This window comes from Camelina sativa, chromosome 18, assembly GCF_000633955.1.
Source record: "Camelina sativa cultivar DH55 chromosome 18, Cs, whole genome shotgun sequence".
Taxonomy (NCBI): domain Eukaryota; kingdom Viridiplantae; phylum Streptophyta; class Magnoliopsida; order Brassicales; family Brassicaceae; genus Camelina; species Camelina sativa.
Window position 1 is genome coordinate 18,454,583 of NC_025702.1, and position 20,548 is coordinate 18,475,130.

Consider the following 20,548-nt stretch of genomic DNA (forward strand, 5'->3'; position numbering starts at 1 on the left):
GGGGAATAAATGTATTTTATGTACTTGATGCGTACACGATCCCACCAGTTATGTTTCATAAGATTGTGTCAGCTTCACTTGTGTTTATTTTCGCAATTTTAATATGTGCGGGGTCAATTCTTTAACCAAAAGTAAAGATGAGGACCTCTATTGCAAAATGTTGAAGCATTGTTTCAGATGCTAAAATCTTATTTTTTTTAATCCATAAATTGTTCATCTTTATTGTTCTTCTGCAATTTACACAAAAGGTATAGAAGTTTTTCAAACCCATGAATCTCTCTGTCCATGTGTGCTTGTTGTTATGTCGATTCTGCAATTGGCAAGTTTAGACCCTGAGATCTATCATCTTCTAATAGTTGCACACCATGTGTTTGTGTAAATGCCTAAGAGAATTGCTTGCTTCTGAGTTTCCTATTTTCTATTAGCTTTTTTGGTTTTGTGGATGACAGTTAGATAGTTTGGTATTTAAATTTTGATCCTTTCTTTGATTTTTGTTTAGGAAATCATGACATTCTGAGAGATCGGTAGATGATGGCGCTTACTCAACTGGTTCCTTCTACTTCAGACAAGCTTTTCTTTTTCTCCAGCTTCCTCCACCCTTCAACCCCTCTGGAGATTCGCAGATGTAACATAAGAAGTACTCAAACCCATTCCAAGAAACTCGGAAGTCTGTCTTTAAACATCTCATGTGCAGCTCACAAGATTGTTCGGAGTCCATCTTTAGACAGACATGTAGTGAAGCAGAACAGAGTTCGGTTTGTGCAGAAGTTGAAGACTTTACTTCTCTCCAAACCAAAGCATTACATACCAATTCAGATCCTCTACAAGTGCCGTTCTTACCTCGGCATCGAGAACCCTCGTGCAATTATCTCCATGATCCGTCGGTATCCCACAATCTTCCAGCTTTTTACAACACCTACACCACATTTGCCTATGAATGCCACTAAGCCTTTATCTCAACTCTGTGTCCGTATGACATCGGCTGCATCCTCCCTTGCAATGCAAGAATTGAATCTCAAGTCTGAGATTTCTGATAAATTGGCTACTAAGCTCCAGAAGCTGCTAATGTTGTCATCTCACCGCAGGTTGCTTTTGTCTAAACTTGTTCACATTGGACCAGATTTTGGCTTCCCTCCTAATTTCAGGTCAAGGCTCTGCAATGACTATCCGGACAAGTTCAAGACTGTGGAAACATCCTACGGAAGAGCACTTGAGCTTGTCTCGTGGGATCCAGAGTTGGCGAACCAAATGCCATGTCCTGAAGTTGATAGGGGTTTGATTGTTGATCGTCCTTTGAAGTTCAAGCGTTTGAATCTTCGTAAAGGTTTAAACTTGAAGAGGCGGCACCAAGATTTCTTGGTAAGATTCAGAGAATCGCCTGATGTGTGTCCTTACAAAATGTCATCTGAGTGTCTGGCAAGCGAGTCAATCGAGGCCGAGAAGCGAGCCTGCGCAGTTGTAAGAGAGGTGTTGGGGTTAACGGTTGAGAAAAGGACGCTCATTGACCATTTGACACATTTCAGGAATGAGTTTTCTTTACCAAACAAGCTAAGAGCGTTGATAGTGAGGCATCCGGAGCTATTCTATGTGAGTGTAAAAGGCACGAGAGACTCTGTGTTTCTAGTCGAAGCATACAGCGACAATGGTGATCTTCTAGAGAAAGATGATACATTGGTGATCAGAGAACGTTTGGTAGATCTTATTCAAGAAGGTAAGAGAAATAGACGTGAACGGAGAAGAAAAGGCGCTATACTTGGTGATAAAAACACAGAAGACTATATCAATGATAATGACAGAGATGAAACTAGTAGTGATCTGGATGATGATGAATATGAAGATGTGTTTGAGAATTTGTTTGATTCAGAAGATTCAGGTGTGGAATATCATTTCGACGAAGAAGATGATGACGAGGCGTGGGTTAATAATGGTGAAAGTGTAGAGTATTGGAGTAGAAAGCTTTCTTCTTCTTCTGGTAGTAACAGTGATGAAGCAAAGAGTGGTGTAGAATCATGGTGAGAGTAGGAAAAACACATCGATGTTCTGATATTGTAGACTCAGAAAATTGTACGCAATTACACAATAACATAACGTTTCTGTCGTTATCTTAGTGCTATTGGCTTTATACAAGATTGAAAAGTGAATTAAGCGTGTTCTTTTCTTATTTCACAACTGTAGTTGGTCGAGTCTCGCAATGCCTTCACCAATGTGTCTCTATTGCTAGCGACAGCGTTTGCTTTCTCCATGAGCTTCAGTTGTAACTAAACTGTCAAAACCAATACCGTTTTCACTTTTGATTTTAGCCAATGTTAACATTGTCTAAGTTAACACTGTCTCTCCTAATCTTATAGTCTTATATGGTAAGAAATGTAATGGCAAGTGGTAAATAAATTAGTTAATTACCAAACTATTTGAATCTCGATTTGTTTCTACAAAGATAATCATATTTGAAATTGTTCCACAAATAGGGAGATCATATAAATTTAAAATATTTGAATGGGCTTACGATGAATGAAAGGGAGAAAGCCTTCTAAATAGGCCCATTAAGGATGTTACCATTGTTAAAAAATCCCACATCGCTCAGGTGAAGAGAAGAAGCTGTGTTTATATATCGGTAGAGTCGACTAAGTGATTGTCCCTTCGGGGACATCCGATAAAATTGGAACGATACAGAGAAGATTAGCATGGCCCCTGCGCAAGGATGACACGCACAAATCGAGAAATGGTCCAAATTTTTTTTTGCCAAAATTTTTCCAGATCGATTCTTCGAGAGTTTAACGTTTCTTGTAGAACCCTAAAATTTTACTTAATAACTGGAACTTTTGTATAAGCTAAGACAATATGATTGGTTCGTGGTTGCAGAGTTCTAATGGTCGGAGAGATTTTCTGTCCCTGTCTGTTTCGAGGCGGCGACACAACCAATTCGTTTTTGTTAACCAGATTACGGTTACGAATTGTATTGAACGAGATTTTGGTTAGGTAACAAAACCAACGGATTCGACCTTTGCCATTACCATCTAGGCGGTGAGAGGCCTTCAGGATAAGTAATGTGTGTGTGTAAGAATCTGAAGGAAGAGTTTTTTGGGTAGGTATTATTCTGGTTGACTCCGACAAGGTACAAATAGCTGCGAAGTTTAGTGGAAAACGTTAAGAGAGTAGAAAAATCATCAACCTTTTGACATTCATATATTCGAAAATTGTTGATTACACAAGAACACAAGTTGCTACTGTTTGTTATCTTATTCTCATTGGCTTAAGAAGAGCGAATTAGCATACAAAACTGTGCGCGTGTTCCCTGTCTTATTTTCTCAACTGTTGTTCGAGTCTCTCAATGGCTGCGCCAACACCACTTGTTACCTCGCCGTGGTGGCTTGTGCCCTCGTTATTGCCTTCGTTTGCTTTCTGCATGAGCTTCACTTGTAACCACCCTGTAGAATCAATGTGGTTTTCACTTAGTTCTACCCAACTTTCCAATACATACTCCTGGATGCTTCTCTATCATTCTCTAATATGGTAATAACTTGTAAGACATGTTTATGCAAGACGCAAAGTGATTACCAAGAGGGAAGCAGACTGTGGCTCCAAGAACTGAACCAAGCAACACATTCGGCGCACGCCAAGCAAGAGACCCCGGCACTGCCATATTTGAAGAAAGATAATGATACGTTAGCGACACAAAAAGTTTGCATCTTCTTAAATCTAAAAAGCCACAAGTCCAAAAGAGGATGCAAAGAGAGTGGGATGTATCAGTACTGATTAGGCCAAATACTGCAGCAGTAGCAGAACCAGCTCCAACGACATTGAAAACATCATGGACTCCTCGCGTCTCAGCTAAAAAGTTTTGCAGACTGAAGAAAGAGGCAGTGAACATCCCAAGACGCATCCCTCCAATGAGAGAACCACGAGTTACTCGGATGAATCTTTTCTCCATAGCATCTCGCATCAACCTGTGTTGTTCACGCTTGTCCTGTGTACTACCCATCTTCAACATCACTTCTGCATCTTTACTCTGTTTCAAACCACAGACACTGATATTAGCATGGGAGATCAAATTCAGCTAAAAAGTCTTAACCCATGTTATGATTTCAGTTCAGTTACTAATACTAGCATACACAAAGATAGTGGAATCTCAGATCGTCTAAATCTATCTAGTGCCTCCCTGAAAGTAACCAACTTGAATCCGAAAAATGGAATGCAAACATACCACAGAAGCAGAAGCCTCTTTGCTGCCTCCATAAAGCAATCCTGCAAAGACCCCAACAACAGTTGCTGTTCCCCAGTTTGGATTCCCAGCTAATCTTGAAGAATTCTGATTCATATATAACACAACTTTAAAAACCTGAACTTTCCATAATGACAATCAGAACAACAAATTCAAAATCAACGAATTTGCCAATGCGTAACATCGAAAAAGAATCATGCCAATTCAAAATATCCTGATCAATGCATTTGAGAGATAAAACCCTAAACCCGTTTCTAGCGTAAGGAATCGTAATAAGAGAGAGAGAGCAAAAGAATCTCACGCCTGGGATGGGTTCTTCAGAATTTTCTACCGCTTCCATTGATCTAACAGTGTCGAAGTCGCCAAAGTAAACGAGAAATATGAATTTCGAATCTCCCCCTCCGCCGTAATCGCTTTCTCCTTCAGTCCTTCTATAGGTAGAAGACGACCAGAACATTTTCCTTAATCGTCGGCGATCAAACTTTAACCGATAATTTTTTTCTAAACCGACCGAATCTGTCTTAACCGGTCGATTAGACCAATTCTTTGTTTTTCTTAAACTCCAAAACGACGTCGTTACTGTCTTCCTTTCGCTTTGTTCTTCTCTGTTTTGTTTTTTAGCCGCCGGGGAAAAAATTGTTCGCCATGGACGCAGCACATTGCTATCTCGAAGGAAACGCCGACGCTGTAGAGTTCTGTCCTCACGAGCCTTACTCAAACTTGCTTGCAGCTTCTACTTACACACTCCAAGAAGGAGATTCTCCCTCTCGATCTGGGTCTGTGTATCTATTTGACGTCGGAGATGGGGAAGATGTTGGTTTGAATCTTCTTCAGAAGATTGATACTGCCGGAGTTTTCGATATCCGTTGGAGTCACAGCAACGATGGAGGCGGAAACGTGGCGCTTGCTCAGGCTGATGCTGATGGATGCTTGAGAGTTTACAAGATCGATGACACTGAAGTTAAAGGTAATGTTTTTAAAATCTTGTAACTCATTATAGTAGATGAACATGGTAACTTAAGGTTAAAACTTCTTCTTTTGATGCTGCTGATGAGTAGTCTATTGAAACAAGATTGAAGCTTTCAATGCAATTGGATCAATTGTTTAATGTGCATCTAAGTTCTGTTTTGTTAGCTTGTTTGTGATATGAGTAAAGTTTTATCCTTTGAAACAGGCTCTGAGAGAAGTCGCTGGTGAAAAGATAAGCTCATCAATGTGTCTTTGTTTGGATTGGGATCCATCATCAACATCAATCGTAGTTGGTTTATCAGATGGCTCTGCTTCAGTTGTGTCATTCACTGATTCTAATCTAGAAACAGTCCAACAATGGAAAGGGCATGACTTTGAGGTTTGGACGGCCTCATTTGATCTCAACAATCCTAATTTGGTCTATACTGGATCAGATGATTGCAAGTTCAGCTGTTGGGATATCAGAGGTAATCCGGCAGACAATCGTGTTTTTCAGAATTCCAAAGTTCATACAATGGGTGTTTGCTGTATTTCCCCAAGTCCAAGTGATCCTTACTCTATATTCACTGGAAGCTATGATGAAACACTAAGAGTTTGGGACACGAGGTCTGTTACGAGACCTGTGAACGAAACATCGTTGTCTTTAGGCGGAGGAGTGTGGAGAATCAAGCATCATCCTTCTCTGAGCGGTGTTGTATTGACGGCTTGTGTGCACAACGGTTTTGCTGTAGCGAAGGTTAGTGATGGGAAAGGTGAAGTGTTGGAGAGTTATAACAAGCATGATTCTCTTGCTTATGGAGCAGATTGGTACAGAGGGAAAAATCAGAAGCAAAGCGTTGTGGCAACTTGTTCGTTCTATGATCGGCTTCTTCGGTTATGGATGCCAGAAAACTGCATTTGAGCTCTGAAGTTCGGATATCACATTGCTATTGTATTATTGTTGTTGCCTAGATTGTCAAATTTCGAATCACTGAGTTTTCAATAAGAGCTTCATGATTGGATTTGGTTAAGTCAGCACATAGTCCTTAATTTGCGTAGTTGAATACAGAAGCAAAATTCTTGCTATAACAACTCCGCCAATGTCGTCCAGTGTGGTTCAGCAAAGGAGAGTACAACAGTTAGCCCAAATCTTTATTTCATTAACCTAACCAAACTTTCGGATGTTTTGCCTAAACAGAGTTAACAAAGAAAAAGGATAGTTCTTTTATTTGGGTTAATTGACAAATACATTTTCATGATCTAAACATAACAATGAGAAGTCCCCATACACCACACCGGTTACATCAAAGCTTGGAAGGGATATTGGCAAGAGCACCAGCTTTAGTAAGGAGAGGCACAAGCTTGCCTTGCTTGTAAGTCTCCATCACTTCTGCAAAAAACAGAGCAACCAAAAAATGAATGACCAGTTTAATTTTTCAGCTTTGATTTTCGACCATAGTCTAAATTAAGGTGCAGAGAAAGAGAGGTTGTCTAAAATGTTCTCTTACTATCGCTTCCACCGATATGTTTCGCTTTGATGAAGACGCTTGGAACAGTGCTCTGGCCAGTCCACTCTAACAAAGCTGATTGGATCTCACTTCCATCGCCTGTTTTAAAGAAGAACAAGCAATAGCATCAATATGATTCAGGTTTGTCGATAAATAGCTTCATTATTGTTAGAAATTTTGTTTCTTACTTATCTCATCGAGCTCAAGTACTTTAAAACTTGCTCCAAGTTGTGTAAGCAGCTGCTTCACCCTCTGGCAATAACGACAGTAAGTCTTGCTGCGAAAGAGAAAATATAGTTCAAAACTTAAGACTTCACAGTTCACACTTCACAAGTGACATTAAGACCAACTCAAAAAGTGGGAAAAGAGTCAACAACATAAGCTAATGAAACTTTTTGAAGTTGAGAATTGAAACCCAGAATTAACCAGAGTGAATCGATGATAATTGCAAAAAGAACAAGATATGACGATCCAACGGATTGGTAAATGAAAACCTCAGAAACAACAAAAGCATATATAACCTGAAGACAACGACCGGGTACGAGGAGACAATCTCTTTGGTCTTGTTCATCGCCGTCTCCATCTCTTCCTTGCTCATCCGTTTTTTCACTTAGAACCCAATCAATTCTAGCTAGAGAGTAAAGACTATACCTTTTTAAGGATCTAACAGAATTCAGTCAAAAGCAAACTCTTACAGGTGTTTCTTGCCAATCATACTGATAAAAACAAGAAATTGAATTGAATCAAGCTCGAAGAACTGTTGGATCAAAGCTGTTGTTTACTTTTTTCTTTTCTGGTTGAATCGAGTCAAATTGCTTCGAGATTGGATTTTAGTTAAATTAGCACATCTGTACGAAGTCAACTTGAGAAGTTAAAAAGTCTTGCTATAATAATAACACAAAGCCAATGTCCAGTGGTCTAGAAACTTCCAACAGCTTTTTTACTCGGGATCAAGTTTCCCATTAACCAAACACCAGCAACGTGAAGAGCACACTTTTGATGTTATTGTTACTCTCCATCACTCGTGTAAAATACAGAGCAACCACAAATGACCAGTTTCATTTTTCAGCTTTGATTTTCGACCATAGTCTAAATTAAGGTGCAGAGATGTCTAAAATTTTCGCTTACTATCGCTTCCACCGATATGTTTTCCTTTGATGAAGACGCTTGGAACAGCACTCTGGCCAGTCCACTATGATCAAGCAAATAGCATCGATATGATTCAGGTTTGTCGAGAAATATCATCATTATTATTAGATTTTATTTCTTACTTGTCTCATCGAGCTCAAGTATAATATGACATATAACGCACTTGCTCCCAACTATGATCAACGAGGGGTAATTTTGACATAAACTCCAAATCTTAATGACCAAAAGAAGTTTAACACTCCGAAGAGAAACTGATTTCTGGTCAAAAGAAGTTTAAATTTTAAAGCAGCTTACTCTATAAATGAATTCTTCATCTTTTTTTTTTGACCTTCTGCCATCGTAACGGCGACCATGCCCTGAACGGAAATAGGGGGGAAGATATGGAGAAAATTAGATAAGGAAATTCGGAGCTAAAGCTGAGTAGACATGTAGTCAGTGCAAATCGATTAGCAAAAGTGAACATAAAGCTATTGGCAGAGTAGCAAAAGTGAGGAGGAATCACATGATGTATGGCTGTAATGGAAAAGTTTACATACCTTGTTTTGTATTTCCTCCGGGATGGTCTCCAACCGTGGCTTCATCAGTTGCATATGATCATAGAATAGACTACTGAAGGATGCAGCATACGGCAGAAAAAAAGAGGGAACCAAGCAAAAATGCCACAAAATATAAGTTTAAGTTCATGGACTTATCCGTTTGTATGTAAAAATTTGTTTCAGAACCTGAGTATGTGTAAACACACAAGCAAGACAAAATTGTAATGGTTGAAAGAACTTACAGCTTCTGTTGCCATTCATCAAAGAATTCGTTCAGCCATTCGATCAGGATAAAAGGGTTCAAGATCCTCCATTCGCTCTCCACATCTTACCCGTTTAATCGTCTTCCCCGATACCTATTGACACCCAATTAAGAGTGAACGATCAACATCAAACGTTAATTAAGTAACTTTCTATGACATAGTTGATCAAAGAAGAAGAACACAAACCTCCTTTGACACTCAAAGCAGCACCACCACCTCTTGAATCACCAAAAAGCGGGACGAGAAAGTCAACAAGTTTTATTTTATTATGATAGGAAAAAAAACACACGATTTTGCTCTCTCCAGTCATGCTATAGACTTATCAAGGACAAGGGAGTGGCCAGATAACATTTTAATTTCGATTAGACACATGGACAAAAACAAATTGAAAAGGAGAGAACAGATCACCTACCTGATTTCCCATGTTGAGACTTGAGAGGTATGACATTGGTGCAAATCTTTACCTCTGGATGTATGTTTCTCTTTTCATCACTCAAGTTTTGAAAATGGAGAGGCTGTTTGTAGTCACTGACAGCTGCAGAGGAGACAAAATGCATCAGAACAACACTAAGAGTCATTATAAAAGATTCCCATATTAAGTGAAAGAAGTTAACATTACCTGTGACAAGAATCACTGGAAATGCAATGCTTTCTCCATCATACCAACCTGCTTTGATACCCTGTCGATAATAGTTTCCAAATAGGCAAAATTATGTCAGACCAAAGTTAAATTGCAGTTGACGTTACACTTGTCAAAGTGGAAAGAGCCAGATTCTAATTAAACTGTTTTCACTACAAACCTCTGTTTTTTTATCCATCAAAGAGAGATCATGGCAAGCTTCCGAAGGAAACCTCTGTGATGAGAAAAAAAAAACACAACACGCCTAATGAGAAAGTGAGCAGAGAAAACTTAAGCAACACAGGAAAAAAAACAAATGTGCATCTTCATACCAGAAACAATAAAATGGTCTTGCGCAGTAGCAAGTCATGATCATGTCCATGTCATGTGTAAGGAAATGACATCACATAAGAGGAGTAATGACCCAAGACGCTCCACAATGGCATAAAGATGGTATTTTGTAGAAACCTGAAGAAACAAAATGATAACCAGTTAGGATGTTAGGATTATTTGATAAAACTAAAAGGTCACTTCCTTGGGAACTGGAAGCCAAACCGTGTAGGAGAGAGAGAAGCTGAGATGCTGGTAGCCCGGTGAATCCTGCTCTGAGTACAAGGAAGTGTAGCTTAGATTCTTCTCCTCCACCCATCAATTTGACTTGCTCATCATGTACAATCTGCAACATAACCATGATAAGCCACACGTTAGTACTATTGAAACCAAAACGATAAAGTGACACAGCTATACAAAACCATTATGCTAATGAAAAATATGTGGAAGGACGAAGGAGATGAAACAGAAACCAAAAATACCTTCACCAACTGCTGATCTGGTCTGACTCCACGAATGATTCCCATCCCAATGGCTTGGTCACTAACACCTTCTAACAACTGCGAGACTCACCTGTTAGCAAAACCACCAAGAGAAATCAAGTTTTGAGCTCAAGGGCAAAAACAAAAAACAAAAACAAAGAAAAAAGTTGAACCTTGGCCTTTGAGTTTGCTTTGCAAGAAGCCTCCTTAACCCAGGGAGTAAAGAAAACGCCAAATGTATGAACAAAACTGGTAATCAGAAACACATTCAGACATCAATTTGGTAATCAGAAAAAGAACTTAAATAAAATTTGTGTTACCTTAGGTAAGGCGAGCATATGAGCGGGTCTTTGTCGAGATATCTCCATACAAAAGGTATCTGTATGAAAACAAGAACATGAGTTTAGTATCTGCAACATAGAACAGAGGAAAAATTCAAGTCAGAATTGAGACGGATACAAATTGGCAGTACGAAGAACGGTTTTGGTAGGCTAGTACCTGTTGCATCCACTTTAAGATTGAAAGGTTCTCTCCAATCAGAGGATCCAAAAAGCGTGTTACGATTCGAAGATCCAATCCACTTCCCCTGGAGAACCATGCATGGGGGCACTGGGAGAAGCTGTCCACAAATATAAATATGGCTGCAACACAGAACAGAAAAGTTAGAATTTAGACGAATACAATTTCGCAGTAGCAATAAAGGATTTGGTAGGTTAGTACCTGATTTCCTGTTTCATTGATTTTAATGAAAGGTTGTCCACTGAGAGGATCCAAAAGCGTTTTATGATTCGAAGATCCAATCCGGTTTCCCTGCACTACAAACATAACACAGGAAAGTTAGAATTGAGACGGATAGAACTTTGCAGTAGCAATAAAGGTTTTGGTAGGATAGTACCTGATTTCCTGTTTCAGTGACTTAAATGAAAGGTTGTCCATTGAGAGGGTCCAAAAGCGTGTTATGATTCGAAGATCCAATCCGGTTTCCCTGCACTACAAACATAACATAGGAAAATAAAAGCTCAGAGACCAAACACAACAGCACTTTAGTAGGAAGCTTACCAAATACAAAATTCAATCTGAGAAGTAAACACACACACCAAACCTCCGTAGTACTTGAACCAGATAGCTCCTCGGCATCTACAGTAGCAAAAAGGTTTGGAATGATTCAATCTGCAAAAACAAAAACACAAACATTAAGTCAAATGAAGACACTCTTTTAATCAGAACAAGAACTTAAATAAAATTTGTGTGCGTTTACCTTAATAAGGCGAGCATATGAGCTGGTCTTTGTCGAGATATCTCCATACAAAAGGTATCTGTATGAGAACATGAACATGAGTTTAGTATCATCATATGTAGAACAAACAAACTAAGAAATAATAACTCAACAAGAAGAAATGGATAGAGAATTCACCAAGCCCCAAGCAAAGCCATATGATACCTCTAGGGAGATTTGAAAGGGTTATGGAGACCAGATGCATGGGGGCACTGGGAGAAGCTGTCCACAAATATAAAGGCTGCAACATAGAACAGAGGAAAAATAAAAGTTAGAACTGAGACGGATACAAATATTGAAAGCACAAAGAACGGTTTTGGTAGGCTAGTACCTGAGTTCATGTTGCATCACATTAATATTGAAAGGTTCTCCAATCAGGGAATCCAAAAGCGTGTTATGATTAGAAGGATCCAATCCAGTTTCCCTGCACTATAAAAATGACACATGAAAGTAAAAAAAGCTCAGAGACCAAACACAACAGCACTTTAGTAAGAAGCTTACCAAATACAAAATTCAATCTGAGAAGTAAGGACACACACACCAAAGCTCTGTACTTCAGCAAGATGAGCACCAGATAGCTCTTCCTCGGCATCTGGGTAGCAAAAGGTATGGAATGGTTTAATCTGCACAAACCAAAACACAAAATATATACTAAGTCAAGGATTCTGAGAGTAGAGAGAGGGTGATAAGTTATATAACATAAAGAGTATAAGGTGATAGTATATAACATAACATAAAGAGTAACCAGTTTGAAGTTGTTACTGTAAGGCGAAGTTAATCTTTGTGTTGGTTCTGAATCTTTTCATTCATTCTTCAAACCATAGCATATCTCCGATCTGCACACAAAAAAATAAAGAATTAGAAGAAGCTCCGTCAATTTTTTTTATATATTTCTTTAAAAGTTCTGACATTAAGTGAAGGGAGAACTGTACATACATACCTTCAAAATCAGTTTGATGCTGTTACTGTAGGAACGCCGGCGACCATGTTCTGAATCTACTTCATCGCTTCAAAATATATATTAGAAACCCACTCAAATGAGACCAAAACGAAAAAAAAGAAGTAAAATTGGAAGCCAAACCGTGGAGGAGATAGAAGCTGAAATGCTGGTAGCCCGGTGAATGCAGCTCTGAGTACAAGGAAGTGTAGCTCAGATACTTTCTCCTCCGCCCAACAATTTCAGTAGCTCATAATGTACAATCTGCAACATATCCATGATAAGCCGCACTTCAGTACCAAAATGATAAGAGTGAAACAGCTATAAAAACCATTATGCTAATGAAAAAATATGGGGAAGGACTAAGGAGATGAAACAGAAACAAAAAATACCTTGACCAGTTGCTGATCTGGTCTGACTCCACGAATGACTCCCATGACAACGGCTTGGTCACTAACAGACTGAACAAACCTTCTCACATGTTAGCAAAACCGCCCCTAAATTGAGCTCAATGGTAAATAAAAAACAGAAAAAAATCGAACCTTTACCTTTGAGAATTCTCTGCAAGCAGGCTCCTTGAGTCCACCAGTCAACTGAACAGACATCTCGGCACTTCACTTGGCTCCTTCTGTAATGTATCTTCCATGGCCAAAAGTCTTCGATTTCAACCAACTCCATATCTCTCGTCTCGCTACTCAACACAGAACATCACAAAAAGACAAAACAACCAAACAAAAATCTTAGAAAACCACTCAACAGAGATCAAAACGAAGAAAGGAACTTGAGCAAAATTGGAAGCAAAACCATGGTGGAGAGAGAGGAGCTGAATTGCTGGTAGCCCGGTGAATGCAGCTCTGAGTACAAGGAAGTGTAGCTCAGATACTTGTCCTTCGCCCATCAATTTCAGTAGCTCATCATGTACAATCTGCAACATATCAATGATAAGCCACACTTGAGTACTATTGAAACCAAAAACAATAGAGTGAAACAACTATAAAAAGCATTATGCTAATGGAAAAAAGTATGGGGGAAGGATTAAGGACAAATGAGATGAAACAGAAACAAAATATACCTTCACCAACTGCTGATCTGGTCTGATGAGTCAAAGCCATCACCGATTTATAAAAGCATCATCCAAACTCTGAAATAACAAAAAACAACAAGTAAATATAATGACATGTAATGAGAAGAAGAAAAAACCATAGAACCAAAGTGAATATTAAGAAACAAATAATAGAGATGTGTTTTAGAGCAAGGAACCCATGAGAACGCCTGAGGAAGATCAGTCAAAGCCAACACTGATAGATAAAAGCATCATCAAAAACCTGAAACAACAAAAACGATAAGTAAACATTAACATGTAGTTAGAAGAAAAGAAAAAACCAGAGAACCAAAGTGAAAATTCTTAAGTGAACATGTAACTTTGTTCCAACAATTTCACAAACTAAACATGCTACAGTCGTATACACAATTCAATCCAACCCTACGGTACATGTTGTAGAATGAAGTACATTGGATTAGAGTTAAAAAAAACATTAATCTCTGTACTGCATCTTTATCAAAATATATGAGGTTACCATGTTTAGCATCATAGAAAATTCCATCTTTAGCGTCAACCTTAGCATGACCAAGCATCAAGAGACACGGATCCCATTCCTCCTGAAAACACACACACAAAGAAGTTACCCGATAAAAACCCTTCCATTCAAAGCCCATATCACCGATCAATCATAGCACCTTCCAAAAATTTAAATCAACAAAACAAACCCGAAAATTAAATAAATAAACCCGAAGTGAAAATTCAGAAGCTATAATGAAGCAGAGGAAACGAGTGACAAAATTTCAAAAAAAAAAAGAAGAGAGCAAACCAGCTATCAATCACCAAAATCTACAAAAACAGAAGGACAAGTAAAAATAAGATTTAGAAATCAAACCCTAGGAGGGAGGGGGAGGGGGCAGCGATGATGATCGGGTAAACACACGCACCAAAGCTCTGAACTTCAGCTGGATGAGCACCCTCCTTGGCATCTACGGAACACAAAATTAAAAGGTGTAATAATCCTTACCTGCATCAAACACAAATCTATGATTTCAAAACAAAGCACAAAACAGAGTTGTCACCAAATACAAACATCTAGGAAGAATGTGTTACCTTAGGTAAGGCGAGCATATGAGCTGCATTCGTCGAGATATATCCATACAAGAGGTATCTGTAAAAAAGAAAAACATGACCATAAATTTAGTATCTTCGTATACAGAAACAAACTGAGAAAGTAATAACACAACAAGAACAAACCATATGATACCTCTGTGGAGCTTTGAAAGGGTTATGGAGAACCATGCATGGGGGCACTGGGAGAAGTTGTCCACAAATATAAAATGGCCAACATAGGAAAAGAAAAGTTAAAATTGAGACGGATACAACTTCGCAGTAGCAATAAAGGTTTTGGTAGGCTAGTACCTGAGTTCTCCATTGAGAGGATCCAAAAGCGTGTTATGATTCGAAGATTTTTATCCGCTTTCCCTGCATTACAAACATAACACAGAAGTAAAAAGCTCAGAGACCAAACACAACAGCACTTTAGTAAGAAGCTTACCAAATACAAAATTCAATCTCAGAACTAAACACACACACCAAACCTCCGTAGTACTTGAACCAGATAGCTCCTCGGCATCTACAGTAGCAAAAAGGTTTGGAATGATTCAATCTACAAAAACAAAAACACAAAAATTAAGTCAAATGAAGACACTCTTTTAAATGGATCACATTCAGACATCAATTTGGTAATCAGAACAAGAACTTAAATAAAATTTGTGTGTGTTACGTTAGTAAGGCGAGCATATGAGCTGGTCTTTTTCGAGATATCTCCATACAAAAGGGATTTGTCTGAGAACAAACAATTTGAGAAATAATAACTCAACAAACTGAGATCATAATAACTCAACATGGGCAAAACTGGAAGCCAAACCGTGGAGAGAGAGAGAGAAGCTGAAATGCTGGTAGCTCAGATACTTTCTCCTCCACCCATCAGTTTCAGTAGCTCATCATGTACAATCTGCAACAAATCCATAATAAGCCACACTTCAGTACTATTGAAACCAAAATGATAGAGTGAAACAGCAATCAAAACCATTATGCTAATGAAACAATATGTGGAAGGACAAAGGAGATGAAACAGAAACCAAATATACCTTGACCAATTGAGTAGTTTACTTACTTGGATTGATGTCTAGCATGTGTTTTCACCAACCTGAGAGAAAAAAACAAAGAAGACCGTTAAAAGCCTTGCATTCACAAATGAAACAACAACACACAAGAAGCGAAAAACGAATCTAGGTCAAACAACAACACTAAGGAGATGACGCAGAAACAAAAAAAATACCTTCTAACAACAATTGGGAGGCTTACCTGTTAGCAAAACCGCCAAGAGAATCCTAATTTGAGCTCAGTGGAAAAAAAAAAGAGAAAGAGAAAAAAAAAAAAACAAACCTTGGCTTTGAGTTTGACTTTGGTCTGCAAGCAAGCAGCCTCCTCAAGTCCACCAGTCAACTGAACAAACATCTCGGCTCTTCACTTGGCTCCTTATGTATCTTCTCTTGCCAACTGTCTTCGATTTCACCCAACTCCATAGCTCACTGAACACAGAACATCACAAACAAGACAAAATAACCCAAAAAAAACATCTTACAAAACCAGCCAACAGAGATCGAAACGTAAAAAAGGAACAAAAGCAAAATTAGAATAATGGAGCGATCTCATCATTTGCGCCATCTACATGGATCCAGAATAATTTTCGTAATGAGGTAGATTATGTGCTTTTCAGACCTTGAGACAAGGAAGGAAACTATAATGAGGAAAAAGGTGAATTTGAGCAAACCTTGACAACTGAAGCGAAGTTGTCATCCAAGATGATGATATCCGAACTCTCCTTAGCCACTTCGGTTCCTCCTATTCCCATAGAACGACCAATATCTGCCTGCAAATCCATTCAAAAAGTTCCACACGAATGAGAAACTGATCGGCTGTCTAATGAAATACTCGGGAAAGAGAAACGTATCTATACCTCGTGTAATGCAGGGGCATCATTTATCCCATCTCCTGTCACATCAACAACATGCCCTTGTCTTCTTCTCATAGTAGGCTCAGAGGCATATGCATCTGAAGTTAATATTCCACACTCCTAAGCAAGATCCCTAGCAGTTTGGATATTGTCACGAATCACCACCATACGGACCTGAACATCAACATATATCATCAAGTGTTAAAAACAAAATAAACAATAAATTTTCGTCATTGGCCTTTCTGGCCTACAAAATATAATCGAACAAAAGAAGCACCTTGACACTGATGAACTGAATCTTTGACTCCTGGTCTACATGGATCATGTGCACATCTAAAAAAATCAATCTGCAAGGGAGTGTACTATAAGGTGAGCAGCGAAAACATAAGCAACAAAGGACAAATAGCAAATGGGCATCTTCATACCAGAAACAATATAATGGTCTTGCGCTGTAGCAAGTCATCATCATGTCCAGTGATACCTTTCTTTAGGTAGTTCTCCTGAGGAAATTTGAACAAGAGATAAAAATAACCAGACATATATAAGCACGCCTCATGAGTGCAACTATGCAAACTTACCCCTCCATCCTTGGACACAACATTATGACAAGCTGTTCAGGAGTAAATCCATAATATCCTCAGCCGGAAGCTGTTGAGTATTCACCAACCTGAGAGAAAAAAGCGTAGAAGACCATTAGAAACCAAGCATTTACAAAAATACCTTCGCCAACGGAGACTCATTTATTAGTAAAGCCACCAAGAGAATCCCAAAATTGAGCTCAAGGGTAGAAAAAGCAGAGAGAAAAAAACTGAACATAAAGTGTAATGTACCTTCCATGGCCAACAGTCTTCGATTTTAACCAGCCCCACCATATCCCTGGCCTCGCTACTCAACACAGAACATCACAAAGAAAGAGAGAAATATGGGAATTGCAAACAAAGAGCCAACTGAGAGTAGAGAGTACCAAATCTAATTGTAAACAAAGAAAGAATTGCAAACAAAGAAATATGAGAAGGAGGATGAAAAGAGAGAAAAGATTACAAGATGCAGAAAAACCAAAGGAAAATCAGAATTCTGGTAGGACATGAATGATAATGTAAATAGTAGTCCTAACCTTTCCCAAGCTCGGTTAAAATTGACCCAAAATAGAGTGACTGAATTTAGACAATACAAAGACAAATAAAAAAATTACCTGACCCAAACTAGTCCATAGCTCTCGTCTCAGCCACTCTACACATAACCATGGAGGAGAGAAGATGAATTGCTGCTGGTACCGTTACACCAGTACGGCGGTGAATGCTCAGTGCTCTCTCTCACTCTCTATTCACGCCTTCGCGGACCTGAGAAATTTTTAAATGATTATAAAAATTAAAAAAAAAATAGAAGGGCTGAAAAATTCACCTGGGCATGTCTTGTTTGATGGGCTGAAGTTGTTGTTATTGGGCCTTTGTCGGCCTGCTGAACACACACACGAAATAAGACGATCAATCCACACACGAAATAAATCTCAAAAATCAAGAAGAAGGATCGAACCTTGGCCTTTTTTGAGTTTGCAGCCTCCTCAACTCCACCCAGTCAACTGAACAAACATCACTTGGCTCTCCTTCTGTAGATTTATCTTCCATTCCACCCAACTCCATAGCTCCATTACAATGCTTACCTAGCCAAGTAACATTGTATTATTTCAAACAGAGATACAATTAGGTAAGAGACTATATTCAATGTGAAGAATAATTAATACCGTACCTTGCTGTCCACTCTAAGAAGAGGTTTGTTTATAATGCCCCCCATCAGTTGAAGTAGTGGTGGCATCTCCAGCGGGAAATTAAATGCTCTAACAATTGTTACCTGCATCACACACAAATCTATGGTTTCAAAACAAGGCACAAAACAGAGTTGTCATCAAAATTATCAAATACAAACATCTAGGAAGAATGTGTTACCTTAGGTAAAGCGAGCAAATGATCTGCCTTTGTCGAGATATCTCCATCTCCATACAAGAGGTATCTGTACAAAAAAAACATGACCATAAGTATTTTCGAATATAGAACAAACCAGTGGAGATTTCAACGGGTTATGGAGACCAAATTCATGGGGGACGTGGGAGAAGAAGCAGTCCACCAATATATAATGGATGCAACATAGAACAGAGAAGTTAGACTTGAGAGTAATACAACTTCGCAGTAGCAATAAAGGTTTTTTGATAGGCTACTAGTACGTGAGAGTTCTATGTTTCATCCACTTGAGCAACTTTAACATTGAAGGGGTTCTCTCCAGTCAGATGATCCAAAAGCGTGTTATGATTGGAAGATCCAAATCCACTTTCCCGGCTGCACTATAAACCTATCACACAGGAAAGTAAAAAAGCTCAGATACGAAATACAAGAGAAACTTAAGTAATAGTAAGCTTACCAAATTACAAAATTCAAAGTCTGACAAGTAAAGACACACACCAGACCAGAGAGCTCTGTCGTAGTACTTCAAGAGCAGGATGAGCACCAGAGAGCTAGCTCGTCGGCATCTAGGGTTCAATCTGCAAAACAAAACAAAACACAGAAAAAAATTAAGTCAATGGTTGGATTCTGATGAGAGTAGAGACAAGGTGATACGATACATAACAAACAAAGAAAAAAAAAAGAGTATAAGGGTGGCTAATATATGAAAACAGAACATAAAAGAGAGTAACAAGAGGAACCAGTTTGTTTGATGTTGTTATTGTAAGGCATCTCAATGTTGGTTCTGAATCTTCTTCGTCAGTTCTTCAAACCCTAGCATAGCGACCGTGTTCTGAATCTACTTTCGTCGCTTCACAAGAAAAAAAGAAAAAAAACCAATCAACAGAAATCAAAAACGAAGAAAAGGAACAAGAAGCACAAATTGGGAAGACAAACCGTGGGGGAGGAGAAGAGAAAGAGATCTAGACGAGTTGAATTGGTGGGTGAGGATTGAGGAAGCAAGAATAGATTAGCAGACACGCAATCTCTCCTACACGTCTCAGCTGATGATAGTTTTGCAATCTTCTCCAAAAAAAAAAACCTAAAAACAAAAATCAGAGAGAGACAAGTATGAGAATTGCAAAACAAAAAGAAGAAGAAGAACAGAGAGAAAGAGAGATATCAGAGAGTACCAAACATGAAGAAGAAGAAGGAGAAGACGGGCTCGTGTCGTCGTCGTATTTGCTAATTCCTTTTCAGAAATTGGCCCGTTCAATACCTAACAAGTAACAACATGTGTAAAAAGCTTACCAAACTACAAAACTCAAAATCTGAGAAGTAAAGAGAGACACACACACCAAAGCTTCGTAGTACATGAGCAGGATGGGCACCAGAGAGCTCCTCGGCATCTAGGGTAGCAAAAGGTATGGAATGGTTCAATCTGCAAAAAGAAACAAAACACAAGAAAGTAAGAAGCTTACCAAATTAGAAAACTCAAAATCTGAGAAGTAAAGACACAACAGCAATTTAGCTTCATCAATTGTTTATATGTAAGGGAATGAAAACTGTAACATAGGTACCTTCAAAATCAGATCGATTGATGCTGGTACGGTAGGAACGCCGGCGACCGTGTTCTGAATCTACTTGGTCGCTGGCTTAAAAAAAAAAAACAAATCTTAATTAGAGAAACAATTCAACAGAGATGAAAACGAAAGAAATAAGCAAAATTGGAAGCCAAACCGTGGAGGAGTTGATGAATTGGTGGTTGAGGAGGAAGCAAGAACATGTAGCAGACACAATCTCTCCCCTTAGTTCTGGCTTCAGACATAAATACACGTCTCGATCATGGTTTTGCAATCTTGTCTAAAAAAAACCCTAGAAAAAAAAAGACAGAGAAGTATGAGAATTTGCAAACAAGAAGAAGAATTATGGAAAGAGAAGAAAGCGAGATCAGAGAGTACCAAAGAAGAAGAAGAAGGGCTCGTCGTCTTTTCTTTGATCCGATCCTCCATCGCTCTCGGAATCCGCTGATTTTGCTTCTCCGCCCAAGACAATTAAGACCTAACAAGTGTAATACTCAGTTAGAATCCATTAATCAGAGACGAAGGAAAAGGCCAGAGAGAGAGAGAGAGAGAAGCTTACTTAAATTTAGTTGGAATCGAACAATGGGATCTTCATTCATCGGCTTCTTCATCATAGTCCCGAGACACCACCGGCGGCGATGTTCTCCCACTAAGACAATTCGCAGAGCGCTTGTTCGCTCTCAGTCGCAGAGAGCAACAAAGA

The 20,548-nt window shown here is 38.8% G+C and overlaps 5 protein-coding genes and 3 long non-coding RNA genes across 10 annotated transcripts in view; 2 read left to right on the forward strand and 6 right to left on the reverse strand.

Annotated features, from left to right (window-relative positions):
- Positions 27-2,100, forward strand: LOC104762435 (protein ROOT PRIMORDIUM DEFECTIVE 1-like). The gene is made up of 2 exons (XM_010485712.2): positions 27-248; positions 500-2,100. Exon 2 carries the CDS (start codon positions 529-531, stop codon positions 2,014-2,016), a length of 1,488 nt encoding a protein of 495 aa, XP_010484014.1. The 5' UTR covers positions 27-248; positions 500-528; the 3' UTR covers positions 2,017-2,100.
- LOC104762437 lies at positions 3,160-4,691 on the reverse strand. The gene is made up of 5 exons (XM_010485716.2): positions 4,521-4,691; positions 4,202-4,306; positions 3,751-4,006; positions 3,556-3,633; positions 3,160-3,425 (listed from the first exon to the last, which is right to left on the reverse strand). The coding sequence occupies exons 1-5, from the start codon at positions 4,674-4,676 to the stop codon at positions 3,298-3,300; spliced, it is 723 nt and encodes a 240-aa protein (XP_010484018.1). The 5' UTR covers positions 4,677-4,691; the 3' UTR covers positions 3,160-3,297.
- On the forward strand, positions 4,761-6,198 carry LOC104762436 (diphthine methyltransferase homolog). The gene is made up of 2 exons (XM_019240318.1): positions 4,761-5,179; positions 5,394-6,198. The coding sequence occupies exons 1-2, from the start codon at positions 4,865-4,867 to the stop codon at positions 6,087-6,089; spliced, it is 1,011 nt and encodes a 336-aa protein (XP_019095863.1). The 5' UTR covers positions 4,761-4,864; the 3' UTR covers positions 6,090-6,198.
- On the reverse strand, positions 6,294-7,542 carry LOC109124871 (glutaredoxin-C1-like). Of its 2 annotated transcripts, none has more exons than XM_010485718.2 (4): positions 7,197-7,542; positions 6,864-6,952; positions 6,676-6,774; positions 6,294-6,554 (listed from the first exon to the last, which is right to left on the reverse strand). In XM_010485718.2, the coding sequence occupies exons 1-4, from the start codon at positions 7,271-7,273 to the stop codon at positions 6,472-6,474; spliced, it is 348 nt and encodes a 115-aa protein (XP_010484020.1). In that variant the 5' UTR covers positions 7,274-7,542; the 3' UTR covers positions 6,294-6,471. The 2 variants fall into 2 exon arrangements, with proteins under 2 accessions (XP_010484020.1, XP_010484019.1); XM_010485717.2 differs by having other exon boundaries at positions 6,294-6,557; positions 7,197-7,541.
- Positions 7,623-20,548, reverse strand: part of LOC104762440 (glutaredoxin-C1-like) — a 15,369-nt gene continuing 2,443 nt past the window's right edge. Inside the window, exons 4-5 of the mRNA XM_019240317.1 lie at positions 15,651-15,653; positions 7,623-7,696 (exon numbers count right to left, since the gene is read on the reverse strand). Coding sequence (XP_019095862.1) covers positions 7,638-7,696; positions 15,651-15,653 — 62 coding nt within the window. The 3' untranslated portion in view covers positions 7,623-7,637. The remainder of the gene's footprint in view (positions 7,697-15,650; positions 15,654-20,548) is intronic.
- On the reverse strand, positions 10,086-14,435 carry LOC109125265. Its single transcript, XR_002036508.1, has 3 exons — positions 14,420-14,435; positions 10,228-10,303; positions 10,086-10,145 (listed from the first exon to the last, which is right to left on the reverse strand). It is a non-coding gene; the product is annotated as an uncharacterized LOC109125265 (long non-coding RNA).
- Positions 10,412-11,346, reverse strand: LOC109130603. The gene is made up of 6 exons (XR_002036507.1): positions 11,313-11,346; positions 11,157-11,224; positions 10,950-11,044; positions 10,775-10,869; positions 10,553-10,695; positions 10,412-10,433 (listed from the first exon to the last, which is right to left on the reverse strand). It is a non-coding gene; the product is annotated as an uncharacterized LOC109130603 (long non-coding RNA).
- On the reverse strand, positions 15,649-20,542 carry LOC104762438. 2 transcript variants are annotated; one of them, XR_002036505.1, is made up of 23 exons: positions 20,405-20,542; positions 20,224-20,323; positions 20,003-20,137; positions 19,843-19,913; positions 19,621-19,703; positions 19,456-19,541; positions 19,220-19,364; positions 19,024-19,133; positions 18,782-18,861; positions 18,547-18,671; positions 18,272-18,335; positions 18,075-18,176; positions 17,862-17,988; positions 17,730-17,786; positions 17,521-17,668; positions 17,159-17,213; positions 16,907-16,995; positions 16,754-16,828; positions 16,606-16,675; positions 16,332-16,502; positions 16,146-16,244; positions 15,758-15,903; positions 15,649-15,676 (listed from the first exon to the last, which is right to left on the reverse strand). It is a non-coding gene; the product is annotated as an uncharacterized LOC104762438 (long non-coding RNA). The 2 variants fall into 2 exon arrangements; XR_002036506.1 differs by lacking the exon at positions 15,649-15,676 and having other exon boundaries at positions 15,752-15,903.

Bases quoted from the DNA above. Each gene is read 5' to 3' on its own strand.
- LOC104762435 (XM_010485712.2), top strand. From the start codon at position 529: ATGATGGCGCTTACTCAACTGGTTCCTTCTACTTCAGACAAGCTTTTC.
- LOC104762437 (XM_010485716.2), bottom strand. From the start codon at position 4,676: ATGTTCTGGTCGTCTTCTACCTATAGAAGGACTGAAGGAGAAAGCGAT. The intron at 4,307-4,520 runs GTGAGATTCTTT...TATATGAATCAG, and splicing joins CTGAAGAACCCATCCCAGGC to AATTCTTCAAGATTAGCTGG. The intron at 3,426-3,555 runs GTAATCACTTTG...TTGATTCTACAG, and splicing joins CACAGTCTGCTTCCCTCTTG to GGTGGTTACAAGTGAAGCTC.
- LOC104762436 (XM_019240318.1), top strand. From the start codon at position 4,865: ATGGACGCAGCACATTGCTATCTCGAAGGAAACGCCGACGCTGTAGAG. The intron at 5,180-5,393 runs GTTAAAGGTAAT...CCTTTGAAACAG, and splicing joins ACAAGATCGATGACACTGAA to GCTCTGAGAGAAGTCGCTGG.
- LOC109124871 (XM_010485717.2), bottom strand. From the start codon at position 7,273: ATGAGCAAGGAAGAGATGGAGACGGCGATGAACAAGACCAAAGAGATT. The intron at 6,953-7,196 runs GTTATATATGCT...TCTCTTTCGCAG, and splicing joins TACCCGGTCGTTGTCTTCAG to CAAGACTTACTGTCGTTATT. The intron at 6,775-6,863 runs GTAAGAAACAAA...TCTTTAAAACAG, and splicing joins ACTTGAGCTCGATGAGATAA to GCGATGGAAGTGAGATCCAA.